Below are 16,769 nucleotides of genomic sequence, written 5' to 3' on the forward strand. Positions count from 1 at the left end.
GCCCCGCCCCGTTCGGCCCCGTCTCACGCTCGGCGCAGCCGCGGTTCCGGGACGAGCGGTGTGGCGCGGATCCAGAGCTTGTAATTCGCCTGTAGGTTGGGCCGGGGGTTTGTGATTGTCTACTGCAGAGACTGCATTGGGCCAACTCAGCCTGCCGATTAAAGCCGCTGTTAATGCGCTTTCTCTCGGCAAACTGATTTCTATTTCTAAGCCAGAGTACGATCTAAGGAATCGATCCACAGGTATACGCTCATTCATTCATTCCTGAGCCAGGTAGTTTTAGGCGCCAAGGGTACAGCGGTGAATATTGAAAGTCTCTGCCTTCAAGTACCTTCCTTCCTAGTAAGAGAAACAATACGTAAATAATTTCAAAGAGTGCTGCTAAAGTAATATGACCGGCAGAGGTGGCTTGGGGACGTGCAATAGGACAGTCAGGAAAATCTCTCAGAGGAAAGACCCTGGAGCTGCCAAGATGAGGATCCGGACTGGTCTGGGAGAACTCTGGAGGAGGAATTTGCCAGGTTGGAGGACCAGGAAAGGCAAAATCCCTGAGGCTGGAACAAAGTTGACTTATTGGAAGAATCAAGAGGCTGCCACATGGAGAATGCATTTAGAAGTTGGGGAGGTAGAGGCAGGGCTCAGGTCCAAGAGGGTCTTGTAGGACCTGGGAGTTTCTCTCTTCCGAACCACTGAGTGGGGAGCATTGAGTAGACAAATGAGGCTTGGCTGGGACTCCGTAGCAAGAAAGAAAGATGTAGAAGGTATGGATAATAAAATTACTAAACTCATGAGTAACAGCGGCCTGTGGGTTCTTTCTTTTTCTTCTTCTTCTTCTTCTTCTTCTTCTTCTTCTTCTTCTTCTTCTTCTTCTTCTTTTTTAACTTCGGATGTGGCTCAAGAGTGGCTTGTGGCCTGTTAAAACAATTATGGTGCTTCAGCCCTGAGGCTGCATCATGTATTAAAGAATTGATGATCCCTTTGTCTGTAAAGATAAATGCCATAACAGTCTCACCAGGTTTAAGTCTCTCTTACAAAAGTCAGGTTCCGTTTTTCTGTCTTCATCCAGGATTTTGTTTATATTTTTTCCTCTAAAGGATATTCTTCAAGTATTGCTTTGTTTTTCCAATTTTATTTCTATACTCTAAATCTTACCAAGCAATACACGCCTCTCATTTTTGTAAATAACACGTGCATGTCTTTTATAATTATAAAAGTGAACTTTGCGTATTGTGGAAATTTGGAAAAATACAGAAAAGAAGAAAAACTTAAGCCACCCATTATTTACACCACTGAGAGAAACACTGTCGATGTTTTGGGGAAACCTTCAGTCCTAGAGTTCTTAACCTGAACTCCATGGATACAATCAGAGGTTTATCGTTGGTTTCATTAACTTCTGATTGAAATTTAACTTTTTTTTCTTTTGGTTATGAATGCAATTAGTATTAACAATACTTGTGATTTTTGTCACTCTCATAGAAACCACAAATACTTTTATTTCACAATAATTATCTCAAAATGTCATTTCCACTCCTCAATTACTCAAATACTCCAATATTACTTCAAAATTGCAGTAATTATGGGATCCACTTCTAGATCTTATTATTTGATCTGTCAGTAGAGACACATACAACTATTTACACATTTTAAAAATATTTTGAGGTGGCTGGGCGGCTCAGTGGGTTAAGCGTCCAACTCTTGATTTCGGCTCAGGTCATGATCTCTCACTGATAGTGTAGAGCCTGCTTGCGATTCTCTCTTTCTCTTTCCCTCTCTCTCTGCCCCTCCCCTGCTTGTTCTCTTTCTCTCTCTCTCTCTCTCTCTCTCTCAAAATAAATAAAATTTTTGATGACTGTATTTTAATTCAGTTTGTTTGTTTTTTAAAAAAATCCTATATATTGTATTCATTTTAAAACATTGTGATGTGGCACAAAAAAGGTTAAAAGAAACTTTGTAGGTTCAGGGGCGCCTGGGTGGCTCAGCTGGTTAAGCGGCTGACTTCAGCTCAGGTCATGATCTCAAGGCTCCTGCATTTGAGCCCTGCGTGGGGCTCTGTGCTGACAGCTCAGAGCCTGGAGCCTGCTTTGGATTCTGTGTCTCCCTCTCTCTCTGCCCCTGCCCCACTCACACTCTGTCTCTCTCCCTCAAGAATAAATAAACATTAAAAAATAATAATAATAATAATAAAAATTTTTAAAAAAGAATAAATAAACATTAAAAAAAAACATTTAAAAAGAACCTGTGCAGGTTCAGAATGTTCACAACTGTAGAGTCATAGAAAAAAAGGTACCTAGTGTACTTTTTTGAATATTAAATTAATTAGGGATAAATATTGTGATAATATAATTCCAAAATCTTAAAAAAATTTTTTTTAACATTTTAAATTTATTTTTGAGAGGCAGAGACAGAGCGTGAGTGGGGGAGGGGCAGAGAGCAAGGGAGACACAGAATCCCAAGCAGGCTCCAGGCTCTGAGCTGTCACCACGGAGCCCGACGCAGGGCAGCCCAAACTCACAAACCGTGAAATCATAACCTGAGCTGAAGTTGGACAGTTAACCAAATGAGCCACCCAGGTGCCCCCCAAAATCTTTATAACTCCTTGCTCTGTCAGATCAGTGTCATCTTAACTGTTATGCAATTTGACACTGCAGTAGAAATTGAAACCTCTGTATAGTATTTGCCATTTGGTTAGATGCCACCTGGGAAAGAAGGAAGGAAGGAAGGAAGGAAGGAAGGAAGGAAGGAAGGAAGGAAGGAAGGAAGGAAGAAGGAAGGAAGGAAGGAAGGAAGGAAGGAAGGAAGAAGGAAGGAAGGAAGGAAGGAAGGAAGGAAGGAAGAAAGAAGAAAGGAAGGAAGGAAGGAAAGAAAGAAAGAAAGAAAGAAAGAAAGAAAGAAAGAAAGAAAAGGAAGGAAAGAAAGAAAAGCTTTAAAAAGAAAAACAGCAAGAAGTGATAGTTTTAGCTCTAAATGTTGGACTTCACAATATTCATTAGCCTCATCAGCAAGGAAGGACAGCTGACAAAAAGAACTTCGACTTAGCAATTGGCAAGTTCCTCTGAGAAAGTTTAACATCTTTTTGCAGGACCACAACTAATACCCTAATGAATTGCGAAAGCAGAGAAAGGAAGCTTGAGAAATCTGGACTCTGTATTTGTCAAGATAGGCTGCTCTTTTTTTTTTTTTTTAATTTTTTAATGTTTTATTTATTTTTGAGAGAGAGAGAGAACACAAGCGGAGGAGGGGCAGCCCCATGCAGGGCTCAAACCCACAAACCGCAACCTGAGCCGAAATCAAGAGTCAGCCTCAGACACTTAACTGACTGAGCCACCCAGACGCCCCCAACCTGTCCATTTTTAATAAGATATGTTTATTATTTTCCCAACATCAAATTAAAATTATATAAAAGAAAATACATCCATAATCCTGCCACCTAAACAAGTAAATCTTCATTTTCCCAACCATTTAGATCCTCTTATTTTAATGTTTATATTGTTGAAAAGATGATATAATACAAAACATTTTTGAATGAAATAAAAATATTACACACAATCCTAATAGCCTTTCAGTGTTACATGTTGCTCTCTCATTGCATCTCTTAGTTATTACACTTTTAAAAATTATTGTAGTCCTAGTGTGAACATACGTGTGTACTGGTAAAATATAAACCGACATATTTAAGATTTTAAGTTTGAGCAAAAATCCACTTGAATAAGGCAATGTCAAAAGGGAAGTAGTTAGGAGCTCTCCACTTGGTGGGAGGTAGGGGCAAGACTTTTATAGAGAAGAGGTGGAAGGAAAGCAGGGAATTATGTGATTGGCTATAGCTTAAGGTGACCTTGTTGTCTGTGATTAGTTGTGCCTAGGTTTGGATTTCTTAACCTTGAGGCATTGACAGGTTTAGGCTTTGGTTTGCTTAGGGAGGCAGCTAACCTATTAGAAACACCCTGATGGCTCCTTTGTTTAATTAATTTAACAGTAATTAAAAATTAATGTTTGGCAAACATTTTCCATATTTCTACAGATTTTGAAGTTTTTTAAATTTATTTTTGAGAGAAAGAGAGAGGGGGGAGGGGCTGAGAGAGAGAGGGACAGAGGATCCAAAGTGGGCTCTGTGCTGACAGCAGAGCCCAATGTGGGGCCCGAACTCACAAACCACGATACCATGACCTGAGTCAAAGCCACACAAAGTGCCCCTTTCTACAGATTTTTTAAAATAAATACCATTTAAAATAGTTACATAGCATTCCATCATGTTATTCTATAATTTATTTATTATCACACTGTTGTTTTCCTATCCGCTGAAAATGGCGAGTAATTATTTCAAGTAAGGCAGAACAACAGTAGAAAAAATAGGCATATAAAAAGAAGCCTATTGAAACAGATAAAGCAGAAAGTAGAATTTTTGTTTTGCTTTTCATAGAGTCATATCCCCATCTTGTGACATTCTAAGATAGTAGCGCTTAATATTTTCAAGTCGAGGAACACCTGGCTTTTATGTGGAAGGTTTCTCTCCCCTTTTAACATCAAGACACCTTGTGTCATTGTACACTAAAGGTTTTTTAAGTGGAATAAAACAAGCTTGTGGGAAAGCTTAGTTAAAACAGTGATCTAGTGGGGTGCCTGGGTGGATCAGTCGGTTAAGCGTCCGACTTCAGCTCAGGTCATGATCTCACGGTTCGTGGGTTCGAGCCCCGTGTCAGGCTCTGTGCTGACAGCTCGGAGCCTGGAGCCTGCTTCGGATTCTGTGTCTCCCTCTCTCTCTGCTCCTCCCCCACTCACACTCTGTGTCTCTCTCTCAAGAATAAATAAACACTAAAAAACAAAAATTAAAAATAAAATACAATAAAATAAAACAGTGATCTAGTTTGATGGGTGTAGGTTTGACAAACAGGTTTGATCAGACCACTACAGTCTCAATTTCATGTGGTCAATAGCAACAACTTCTTTAAGTGGTTTCGATCAAGCCACAACTGTGTAGCCTAGGTAATAAGTTACCCTCAGGCGAAATGTTTCTGAAGATTGAAAAGGAAAGGTGAATAGACCTTGGGTGAAGAAAGCCTTGCTGTTCAAAGTGTAGTAAGTAGACCAGCAGCATTGGCATCACCTAGGAGCTCATTTGAAATGCAGCTTCTTGGTTCTCACCCCAGACTTATAGAGACGGAATCTGAGTTTTAACAAGATCCTCAGGTGATTTGCTTGTGCATTAAAGGTTGAGAAGCACTGGGGCGCCTGCGTGGCTCAGTCGGTTAAGCATCCAACTTCAGCTCAGGTCATGATCTCGCGGTTTGTCGGTTTGAGCCCCACATTGAATCGGGCTCTGTGCCTGCTTTGGATTCTGTGTCTCTGTCTCTCTCGGCCCCTTCCCTGCTTGTGCTCTATCTCTCTCTCAAAAATAAATAAACATTAAAAAAAAAAGTTGAGAAGCACTGAAAGATATAACACTTAATACTGGATTCTCTAACCTGTGTATTAGAAGCACTTGAAGAGTTTTTAAAAACTCTACTACTTGGGTCCATCCCAGATAATTGAATAAAAATGGGTGGGGGGCCAGGAGGGTATGAGCATGAGCATTTTTTGGAACCTGCCTAGTTTATTTTTAACAGCTGCCAGGGTTGAGTAGTGTTGGGAGGAAATCTTTTACTCTACCATCTCAGATTCATGTAGTTGAATGTGAGTTACCTGCAAATTATCTGAACAATAGATGTATTACCCAGAGAAAGAAGAATTGTTCAGTAATGAGTAACTAGATAGCCAGAGATAAAGTTATAACTAACACCTAAAAAAGGGGGATTAGGGCTTCATACTTAAAATTGTGGAAAGTTCTGTTGGGCTTTTTGAAGCTAATGAGCACCTGAATTCACACTTTTTATGATGGTCAGTCTTTTCCAATCAGGAGATTCCCTCATTGGGATAAGATATAGGGAAACATGGCAGCTGTATTTGGGAGGCTCTGCTTAAATTTCTTGCTTTAGGGGCGCCTGGGTGGCTCAGTCGGTTGGGCGTCCGACTTCGGCTCAGGTCACGATCTCACGGTCCATGAGTTTGAGCCCCGCGTCGGGCTCTGGGCTGATGGCTCAGAGCCTGGAGCCTGCTTCCGATTCTGTGTCTCCCTCTCTCTCTGCCCCTCCCCCATTCGTGCTCTGTCTCTCTCAGTCTCAAAAATAAATAAACATTGGGGCGCCTGGGTGGCTCGGTCGGTTAAGCGTCCAACTTGGGCTCAGGTCACGATCTCATGGTCCGTGGGTTCGAGCCCTGCGTTGGGCTCTGTGCTGACAGCTCAGAGGCTGGAGCCTGTTTCGGATTCTGTGTCTCCCTCTCTCTGTGACCCTCACCTGTTCATGCTCTGTCTCTCTCTGTCTCAAAAATAAATAAACGTTAAAAAAAAAAAATTAAAAAAAAAATAAACATTAAAAAAATTTTTTTTTCAAAAAAAAATTTCTTCCTTTATTATTTCTTTAGCTGCTGATCAGATATTTTCTGTTTCAAGTAATTTTCATACTACTTTGGTAGACTATTAACCCCTTCAGAACTATTACTCCAATTCCATAATGCTCTTCCTCATCCAGGTTTAACACCTCTCCCTTTTCTGGTTCCATCCCTAATTTGTAGCTAAGTGTGATTTACTGTACCAGCACAGTACTTTTTTTTTTTTTAATGTTTATTTATTTTTGACAGAGAGAGATAGAGCATGAGTGGGGGAGGGGCAGAGAGAGGGAAACACAGAATCTGAAGCAGGCTCAGGCTCTGAGCTGTCAGCACAGAACCCGACGTGGGGCTCGAACTCACAGACTGTGAGATCATGACCTGAGCCGAAGTCAGACGCTCAACCGACTGAGCCACCCAGGTGCCCCACCAGCAGAGTACTTTTAACATCTATTCCTTATCCCCCTGACTGTACTAATTAACCCAGTTCTCATACATACCCTCAACCACATCATCTTATTTGATTTTTTTCACACGCATTAGTGCCTATAATTCTCTCTCTCCAGGAGAAGTTGGACTCTTTATCACTGTATCCCTAGCCCTTAGAATATTGCCTGACAAGTGGGCTCTCAAATATTTATTGGTTCTCTCCTTCTACTTTCATCACTCAAGTTCATGTCTCTTAGCTGATATCAGTATTCTCACGATTCCCCACACACCCACCGGATTCTTCCTGGAAAATCCTTAAGGCTCAGCTTGAATGCTAATTCCATGAAATCTTCTGTTCCCATATAAGAATGGGAATTACATCCTTGGAATTTTCCTAGCATAAAGAGATAGGACTTCTTTGAAAAGACACTTTCACGTGCCATTTAATATCCAGGCATTCGATAAAATATTATTGAACACCTCTTGTGTCAGGAACTGTGTTAAATGACAGTGAGTAAGACACCATTCCTGCTCTCACAGGAGCTGCTTCCAAGGAGAAAGAGTCCTTTATTTATTTTTAAATGTTTATTTATTTCGGGGGTGCCTGGGTGGCTCAGTCAGTTGAAAGTCTGACTTCGGCTCAGGTCATGATCTCACAGTCTGTGGGTTTGAGCCCCACACTGGGCTCTGTGCTAACAGCTTGGAGCTTGGAGCCTGCTTCAGATTCTGTGTCTCCCTCTCTCTCTGCTCCTCCCCTGCTCACACTCTGTCTCTCTCTCTTTCTCAAAAATAAAAAAACTTAAACATTAAGAAAATATATATATTTAAAAAATAAATGTTTATTTTTGAGAGAAACAGAGCGAGCAGGGGAGGGGCACAGAGAGAGGGGGACAGAGGATCTGAAGTGGGATCTGCACTGACAGCAGTGATCCCGATGTGGGGCTCCATCCCTTGAACCATGAGATCGTGACCTGAGCCATGCATGCACCACCTAGGTTACCGTATCTTAAATGGAGATAATAGTGTCTATGTCATTGCCTTGTGAGGAGAATTAAATAATACTTGTAAAGCATATAATAACACATATAAAGCATATAATAATCATTCAGCAGACTCAGCAAATACTGTTATTATGTCTAATTCAACTTAAGAGGTCTGGAAAGGCTTCTTCAAAGAAGGGACTTTGACACCGAAACCTTAAGGATGACAAGAAATTAAGTGAAGGAAAGGAGGAAGGGAGAGGGGAGAAAGGGAAACTGTGCCTCATAGGGTTGATGAGGTTAAAATTGTCACTGGGAAGACAACCCCCTCCCACTTCTTCACAGGAATGTTAACCTTATCTTTTAGAGGCAAACAATAGCAAGAGCTTGCTAGCCTAGACCAGTTTGAAATTGGCCACTGACTCAAACCACAGTAGATGGACCACAGAGTACCTGACAGTTTCCTCTACTTCATTATACTGTTAACATCTCAGCCCAAGGAGGAGCACAAGCTTCATTAACATGGGATACAAGTATAGGCATGTCTTCTAAATATGCTGTGCAGCCTTATGCCCACCTTTACACGCGATGACAAAACTCCCCTTTCCGAATATGCATCCTAACCCTAAATAAAAGAAACCCATTCACCTCCACTCAGGGGTCCTGGCCTTGAAAGTTATTCCCCAGGATCTCATTTGCCACAAATAAAGTTTCCTCCACCTCCCGCAGTCTCTGTAACTCACCAAGGAGAGAACTCAGGGTAGTTTGGTTACAAAATGTCCCAAACTGAAGAATAGTCGGGTAGAGGCTTAAGAATGGAACCTGAAGAAAGAACAAAGTGTTCAGGTGTCCTTTGTAGCCTTGGCCTTCCACTGGTGCCAAGACAGATTTCACACTAAGTTTCATTTATACCTTGATGGTAGCCATATGGCTGCTTTTGTGTCCCTGTCACTGATCAAAGCTCATACTGAAAACCCTTCTGTCTTGTGGCGGTGATGGGGGTGTGTGAGGAGTATGTAAGGGGCTCAGGTGGCTGCCTCCACACCGGGCTGTGGGGTGTGCAGGCAATTAAACCAGGCACTTACAGTTACATCCCTTCCTTTATTCCTCTCTATTCAGCCTTTCTATGAACCTGGGAGTCCCCACTGGGTGGTAGACAGACTCTATACTTTACCCCCATAGAATGTAGCCTCTGCTTTGTTGCCTTAACTGTATCTTAGGGTTATTATGTTAATTCTCCCAGCCCCCAGATAGAAGAGCAAAGCAAGAAAGAAAGAACTACATTTTCCCAACTCCCTAATGCAGATTCAGTACATTTAACCCTCTGCTTTTGTGTAAAAAATTCTTCCTCTGAAGTTCATGCTCTTCATGGCTGCCTCTGAGATCTGTTCTTTGCCTGTCATTCTGACTCAACACCTACACCCCCCTTTGCTCTGCACATTTGGGCTACACAGGCATTCTTGCTCTTCTTCTGACCCACAAGCATGTTTTAACTTTATGGCTTTGGATCTTTCTGTTCCTGTAAGCCTAGAAGGCTCTACTCCCTTGAGAGTAGTTGTTATGACCAGAGAGAACTTGTTATGACCAGCTCCTTCTCATCATTTAGGTGTCTGGCTGAAATGTCAGTTTGGAGAGGCCTTCCCTGATACCCCTTGCTAAAACATGACCTCCTGACCCATTACCTTGTTTTATTTTCTCCATAGCATTTACTAGTATGTGAGATTATTTAACTGCTTGACTGGTTTCCCCACTAGAATGTAAGCACTGGGAGTCATGGGCTATTATCTGTCTTCATCTCTATGCACAGTACATAGAACAATACTTTGCACACACTAAGTGCTCAGTAAAGTGTTCAATAAATGAATGAATGAATGAATACTTTTTTTAAATGAAAGAGAGCCTCTAAATTTTAGAGTCTAAAGGTGTGGTTGGAAACTTAACAGAAACCCATAGGGGAGGGGAAGGAAAAAAAAAAGAGGTTAGAGGCGGAGAGAGCCAAAGCATAAGACACTCTTAAAAACCGAGAACAAACTGAGGGTTGATGGGGGGTGGGAGGAAGGAGAGGGTGGGTGATGGGTATTGAGGAGAGCACCTTTTGGGATGAGCACTGGGTGTTGTATGGAAACCAATTTGTCAATAAATTTCATATATTGAAAAAAAAGTAGCCAATAAAGATCAGGATGCCTCTATTAAAAAAATAAAAAATAAAAAAAATAAAGGTGTGGTTGGTGAGCTCAACTCAGCTCTTTAGCATGTAAAAGTAGAAGTCTGGAACGAAATCTTCGGGGACTTCCACTCCATTTTTTTAAAGCTTATTTTTATTTATTTTGAGAGAGATAGAGAACAAGTGGGGCAGGGGCAGAGAGAGAGAGAGAGGGAGAGAGAGAATCCCAAGCAGGCTCTATGCTGTCAGCGCCGAGCCCTGCATCAAACTCAAACTCATGGACTGTGAGATCATAACCTGAGCCCAAGTCAAGAGTCAGACGCTGAGCCACCCAGGCACCCCTAATTTTTTTTTTTAGAGAGAGAGAGCATGCAAGTGATGAGGGGCAGAGAGAGAGAAAGAGAGAATCCCACAAGGAAGAAGAGAGAGAGAGAGAGAAGCAGGGCTCACCTGAGGCTCATATTTTACCAGAAGCGGGGTTCAAGTTCACTGACATGGGACTCAAACTCATGAACTGTGAGATCATGACCTGAGCTAAAGTCAGATACTTAAGGACTGAGCCACCCAGATGCCCCTGGGGACTTCCATTCCATTCCATATCAGAGCCATAGACCAAGGTTCATGAGTAAGGATTTCGTAAGAATCTGGAAGGTTTATTATTTGCCAAACTCCTGTTATGTGCCAAGCACTGTATTCAGGAAGGGATGAAGTGATGAGCAGAGAGGGTTATGGTCCCTGCCTTTGAGAATTTTGTTTAGACTTTTCTGAGTTTCCTTGGATTTTCAGTAAACAATGGTATGCTGGAGACTGCTTTTAGCCACCTGCAATACCCTATCGCTAAATTTTCAAGAATGTCTGAGCAAGTTGTTAAATGCTATTATTAAAAAATCAAATTATATAAACTTACAAGTAAATTATATTAGGAACAAAGATAACATACATTCAAAACTTGTCATTGCCTAATTATTTTACTATATCTTGCCATTATTTATGCTCTTGACATTATTTATGTTGATATTTGTATGGTGGAAATACTGTATGATGAGCACCTTTTCCCAACTCCATCATCAGTGACATCACAATGGTAGCTTGGGAGTATACACACCATGGAACTCAGCAAACACCATAATCAGGTCTTCCCTACTCACCACCCTGTCCCCTACCCCACTCCCCCCACACGCTCTGCTAGCAGCCTATTAAGGATAGAGTGTGTGTTGGCAGGCGCTGAAATAAAGAGGCAGAGTATCTATGTTCTCCAATAAAGGAAGGAGAAAGGCAGCACAACTTGTTTTGGGTCTCAGGAAGAAGGGTCCTAGACCTATGGTATAACAGTACAAGTTTTAAAGTAAATTTCTAGGGGCGCCTGGGTGGTTAAGTGTCAGCGCAGGTCATGATCTTGCGGGCTGTGAGTATGAGCCCCACGACGGGCTCTGTGTTGACAGTTCAGAGCGTGGAGCCTGCTTTGAATTCTGTGTTTCCCTCTCTGCCCCTTCCCCACTCATGCTCTGCCTCTCTCTCTCTCTCTCTCAAAAATAAACATTAAAAAATATAAAGTAAATTTCTAAAGCTTAGCTCGTTCTTCTATGACTTTTATAACTTTAGGATATTACCTTTAATAACTTATTTTGAAAATAAATGCATGTTTTAAAAATAAAAGCATACCAGTTATTTTTCAGGGTTTTAAAAATGAGTCATATAATATTTCAGGTATATAGAAGTAATAATCATTAGAATTTTAAAGGGTAATAGTAATATGACAATCTACTGTTCACTCTCCTGGAGCATAATAATGTGGAACTGGTAATTCACCTCTGACTAAACTGTAGGTAATGGAAAACCAGTGAAAAAACATGCAGGATTAATGTAGTACTTTAGAAAGGTCAATCTGGTGACCCACAGTAAGTATTTAAGAAATAGCCTTCACAGGAGTCCAGGAGAGCCTGAAGTGAACTGTGCCAGTATTAATTTCAGAAAACATAGTCAAGGAGAAGAAACTGGATGTGGTGAAGCGCAAGAAAAAGGTACCAAGATAATTCCAAGGATCTGAACAAGTGTGACAGTATCAGTGACTGTGAATCCCTGACTATACCCCTACTGCTCCCTACAGCCCCTGACCCTGGAGAGACTGTGAAAATTTAGGTTGCTGGTGCTCCACCCCCAGAGTTACTGAGTTAGTAAATTTAGGGGTAGAACCTAATGATTTCCACTTGACATGTATGCGAAAGTTGATGCTGCCAGCCCAGCGACCACACTTTCAGAACTACTACCTTACGGCTATATCCTGCTTATTTTGCTAAAGCTTCAGACATGTCTTTGTTAAACCAGCAGGGGGAGACAGGTATAACATGTATCTTCTAAAAATAAACTGCTTTATAATACTAAAGCTCCTTGGAGTTATGATGTTGCCATGGAGAGACTTCTTAAATATTTTGGAAAGCAGCATGTAAGTTGATACCAGGTGAGATAATTTTTCTGTTGTTTGTGTAAAAATGTATTTTGGTAGGACTAACGTGCAAATTTCGGCAAGCCCTAATGCCACGGTTAAGAATTTAGAATCTGGAGTCACACAGCTCTGGCACTTACAAGCTATGTGACTTTGGGAAAGTGATCTGATGTTGTATTCTCGTCTTTAAAATAGTCCCTTATTTATGGAATTGTTAGCAGGCCAAATGTTCTTGGAACTTTAGTTGGATATTATTAAAATATTATTAAAACTCTGAGTAGTTACTTTCAGCTCTTTAACCTCCCCCAAATTTAGAAATAATCTAGATATATTGTTTGGTGTTTAATAACCAGTGCTCGGTTATTCAGGTAAAGAATTGAAAACACCTGGAACGTAATTGTTTTGTATAATCCTAACCTCCCCATCCAAAATACCTAGGAGAGTGAATTTTTATTAACATGCCTGACCCAGAGAGCTCCAGTCTATTTTTGATTTCCTAACCTTCAACGCCCAAAGATGGGTAGGTTTGTTTTTTGGACCCAGAGTTGAGATGGAACAGAGGAGATGGATGGTAGCTTCGTTTTGGCAGAGCACTCAAGTGGGGTCAGACCAGCCCAGCCAGACCCAGACCAGGCAGCCCTTCCCTAGAGTTGGCATCTGCGCGGCACGCATTTGTGTGAAGAGAGTCCCGAACTGCGAGCTTTCGAATTGGTTCCTGTTCGCCAACTTCGAGGGTGCTGGCCGCTTCCCGCCAAGGAACACACCTGCCCGTGACCGCGCTCTTATTGGCCAGACACCGACACAAGCCTCATGGCGTCAGCTGTAGGGGCTCGTCCCTGGAGGGAAAGTCCCAGCCAGGGCTTGATGACGTCATCAAAGGCGTGTCTAGGCCCTGAGGAACAGTGGGCGGGGTCGGTGGGAAGGTGTGAGGGGGGCTGGTAGGGGGCGTGGGGGCGTGGCCGGGCGGTGGTACATCACGGGGCGGGGCGGTGCAACTGGCGCCCGGGTAGGTAAGCCCGGCGCCTGGCGGCTGCGCTCACTTAAGACGGCTAGCCGCACGAAGTAGCTTCTAGGTCATCTGTGTCCCGCGCTGCCGGTCATGTCCCTGAGAAGCAGCCTCTCGCGTCTCCTCCGGACGCGAGTGCATTCCGTCCTGAAGAAGTCGGTTCACTCGGTGGCTGTGATCGGAGCCCCGTTCTCACAGGGACAGGTGAGAACCGGGACCTGGCACCGTGGGGCAGAACCTGGAGAAAGCGGGGGTGGGGTGAGGGACGGGGAGGCGAGGAGAAGATGGGGAGAGACGGAGGGGCACGAGGTGGTGGGTTCCCGCTATTGGGCACTGGGAGAGCACGTGGGGTTTTCCCTGGTAGAAGATGGGGAGGGAGGAAGGAGATGGAGGGCATCCTGTTTGCGCTGCGGGAGGGGGGCCGCGGGCTGGCGGGTTTCTGCGGCCTCCCCTGGAGAAGCGAGAAAGTGGTGGGACCCGCTTGGGGTGTTGCGGGGGAGGGGAGGAGGGACAGGATTTCATGGAGGGGCTGGGGGGGGGGGGGGGGGAGAAACCGGCCAGAATACCCGGTGGAAAATCGAGGGAGAAGAGGTTGAAGAGAGCGACCGAGGATTTAAGGCTTCAGGGTCTATTCTCAGAAAGCGTTCACTGGCGGGGAAATTGGCGCTGCCGGCTCTAGCGGCGGGAGGCCGGGAGGGGCTGTTTTGATCAATGAGGGAAACCTGCGGTCGTGGAGAGCTCACCGCTCTAGAAGTCCGGGCTCAGGCCTTTGCCAGGCACACTCACACACCCCCCGGCCGCCGGATCCCGACCTGGCTCAGCCCCTTCCCCTGTCTTGGCCTCTGCTTGTTCTTCCCACAGTCTGGGGTTTGGAAGGTTGATGGGATTCCAGTAATAGTTGTTTTTCCCTCTTTCCCTGCAAGTGTTTGAAATGAGCCGTCCTCAGGTGAAAATAAAATGAAGGGCTAATGCTGTCACAGGTTTTCAGAGGGATCTGCTGGGAACTAAGTATAGAATTAGCAAATTTCTGTATTTTTGTGAAATAAAGTGGTCTTATTTCCAATCCTCTGACCTCAGATCTAAATGTGTAATTTGTGTGACAGAAAAGAAAAGGAGTGGAACGTGGTCCTGCTGCCATCCGAGAAGCTGGCTTGATGAAAAGACTCTCCAGTTTAGGTAAGTAGCTGGATTTGAGATGTCTGTGATGGCCGGTAACGGACCAGTTCAGTCTCCCCTTATATCCAGGGACTGCCCAGTATCCGCTGTGTTCTTGGGAAGCATCTCTCATCCTCCCTTGGATTCCATCTGCAGTTCAAGATCTACCCGGGAGTCTTCAGGCAGTCTTGTTGCAATAAAGAGAGTAACTGTGTGTGGAAGGCAAGGAGGTGGAGTGACGCAGGACCCGGAGCAAGCTTAGTGGCTACCAAGCAGTGCTGAGAATGCTCGCTCCATTTAACCGCTCAGCTTTTCCCCCTCAAATTCTAGTTCTCTTAACTCTGTCATGAGGCGCTTCTGATTCATCAGTCTAGCCAGTTTCCTCTCTCCATGTCATTTGTTTCCTCCCCAGGATGAATAGCCTTATCTTACTGTAAGCAGAGCCTTAGATCAGTATTTCTCAAACTTTTCCCTGATTATGAAAATCACTTGGGTTACTTGTTTTGTTGTTTGTTTTTATTTTTGAGTGAGAGAGAAACAGATTGGGTTACTTGTTAAAAATACAGGGTCCTAGGCTCCTCCATGGAATAGTCTGGTTTATTGGCTCTGTGGTGGGATCCAGACATGTGCATTTTCACAAGTGCCCAGGTAATCCGCAGTAAAGTTGCAGTTGTGTGATTAGGATAGTACTCTAAACTTATTGAAGCTGACCCACAGATAAATGCTATTTATATAGTAATAGAGAACACTTCTTTTGGTAAGAAGGCACCAAATTCCAACTTGAATGGGAGGAATGTTCTTCCTTTTATTTTACCTGGACGTTTCTAGCTGCTTTTTAAGGTCATTTCCTCCATTCACATTAGGACCATTCACAGATCTTTTCTGAAGCTGTAAATGCAAAACGCATGGCAACAGGGAGCTGTAGGTCCTGAAGATAATCATGTGGAATCTAGGTGAACTACAACTCCTTTCCCTACTCTTGCTTTGAAATCTCCTCTGCTGATCATTGAGTTCATTAGGGTGGATCATCTCCTAAAACAGAGGAATAATGAAGTCACCAAAATCACCTTGAGTTGAGGTGTACTTCATATACCTCTGGCTACGTCTAGATATGGTGTCTTTGGTTGAATACTCAAAACTTTTCTCTGTTAAATAATTAAAGTTCCTTCAATAGGGTCTCTTAATCATTTTTTTAACATTTATTTATTTTTGAGACAGGGAGAGACAGCATGAACGGGGGAGGGTCAGAGAGAGAGGGAGACACAGAATCTGAAACAGGTTCCAGGCTCTGAGCTGTCAGCACAGAGCCTGATGCGGGGCTCGAACTCATGGACCGCGAGATCATGACCTGAGCCGAAGTCGGATGCTTAACCGACTGAGCCACCCAGGTGCCCCGATTTTTTAAAAAAGTTTATTTATTTTGAGAGAATGAGAGAAAGCACTAGTGAGCATATATGCGTGCCCTCCAGGAAGGGGCAGAGAGAGAGGGAGGGAGGGAGAATCCCAAGCAGACTCCATTCTGTCAGCACAGAGCCTGACATGGGGCTTGAACTCATGACCTGAGATCGTGAGATCGTGACCTGAGCTGAAACCAAGAGTCAGTTGCTCAACCAACTGAGCCACTCAGGTGCCCCTCTTTCTTGATCATTTTAATAACTCTCCAGGTTCATCAGTGAAGATTAAAGATAAATTGAGATTTAGTTTTAATGTCATAAAGAAGTTTCTATTCCTGTTTATAAATGAGGATACTGTCCCTTTAAATCCCTTTTTAAGTTTATTTATTTTGAGAGAGAGAGTGAGTGGGAGAGGGACAGAGAGAGGGAGAGTGAGAGAATGCCAGGCAGGCTCCACGCTGTCAGCACAGAGCCTGATGTGTGTGGGGCTGTATCCTGGGACCCTGGGATTGTGACCTGAGCCGAAATCAAGAGTCAGACGCTCAAATGACTGAGCTACCCAGGTGCCCCAAAACCCTTTTTAAAGGCATCGTTTTACACTGAAGACAACAATTTCTGGTGATCGCTGGTTTTTAATACTGGATAAACCTCTGCAGCCCATCTGATGAACTGGGCCCGGCCTTGCTCGAATTGCCTGCTCAGTGCTCAGCTCTACCTTAAGAGACTGATGAATCCATTTCAGCCTCTGACACAGGACACATTTATAATATTCAGCTGA

The 16,769-nt window shown here is 43.4% G+C and overlaps 1 protein-coding gene across 3 annotated transcripts in view; it reads left to right on the forward strand.

Annotated features, from left to right (window-relative positions):
• Positions 1 to 13,412: 13,412 nt before the first annotated feature.
• The window catches only part of ARG2 (arginase 2), a 31,464-nt gene continuing 28,107 nt past the window's right edge, over positions 13,413 to 16,769 (forward strand). The window contains exons 1-2 of one of the 3 annotated variants that reach the window (XM_019833179.3): positions 13,413 to 13,646; positions 14,546 to 14,618. In XM_019833179.3, coding sequence (XP_019688738.1) covers positions 13,536 to 13,646; positions 14,546 to 14,618 — 184 coding nt within the window. In that variant the 5' untranslated portion in view covers positions 13,413 to 13,535. Of the gene's footprint in view, positions 13,647 to 14,250; positions 14,389 to 14,545; positions 14,619 to 16,769 lie in introns of those variants that run through there. The other 2 variants (XM_003987751.6, XM_045060107.1) reach the window with 2 other exon arrangements.

This window comes from Felis catus, chromosome B3 (genome assembly GCF_018350175.1).
Source record: "Felis catus isolate Fca126 chromosome B3, F.catus_Fca126_mat1.0, whole genome shotgun sequence".
NCBI classification, from domain to species: Eukaryota; Metazoa; Chordata; class Mammalia; order Carnivora; family Felidae; genus Felis; species Felis catus.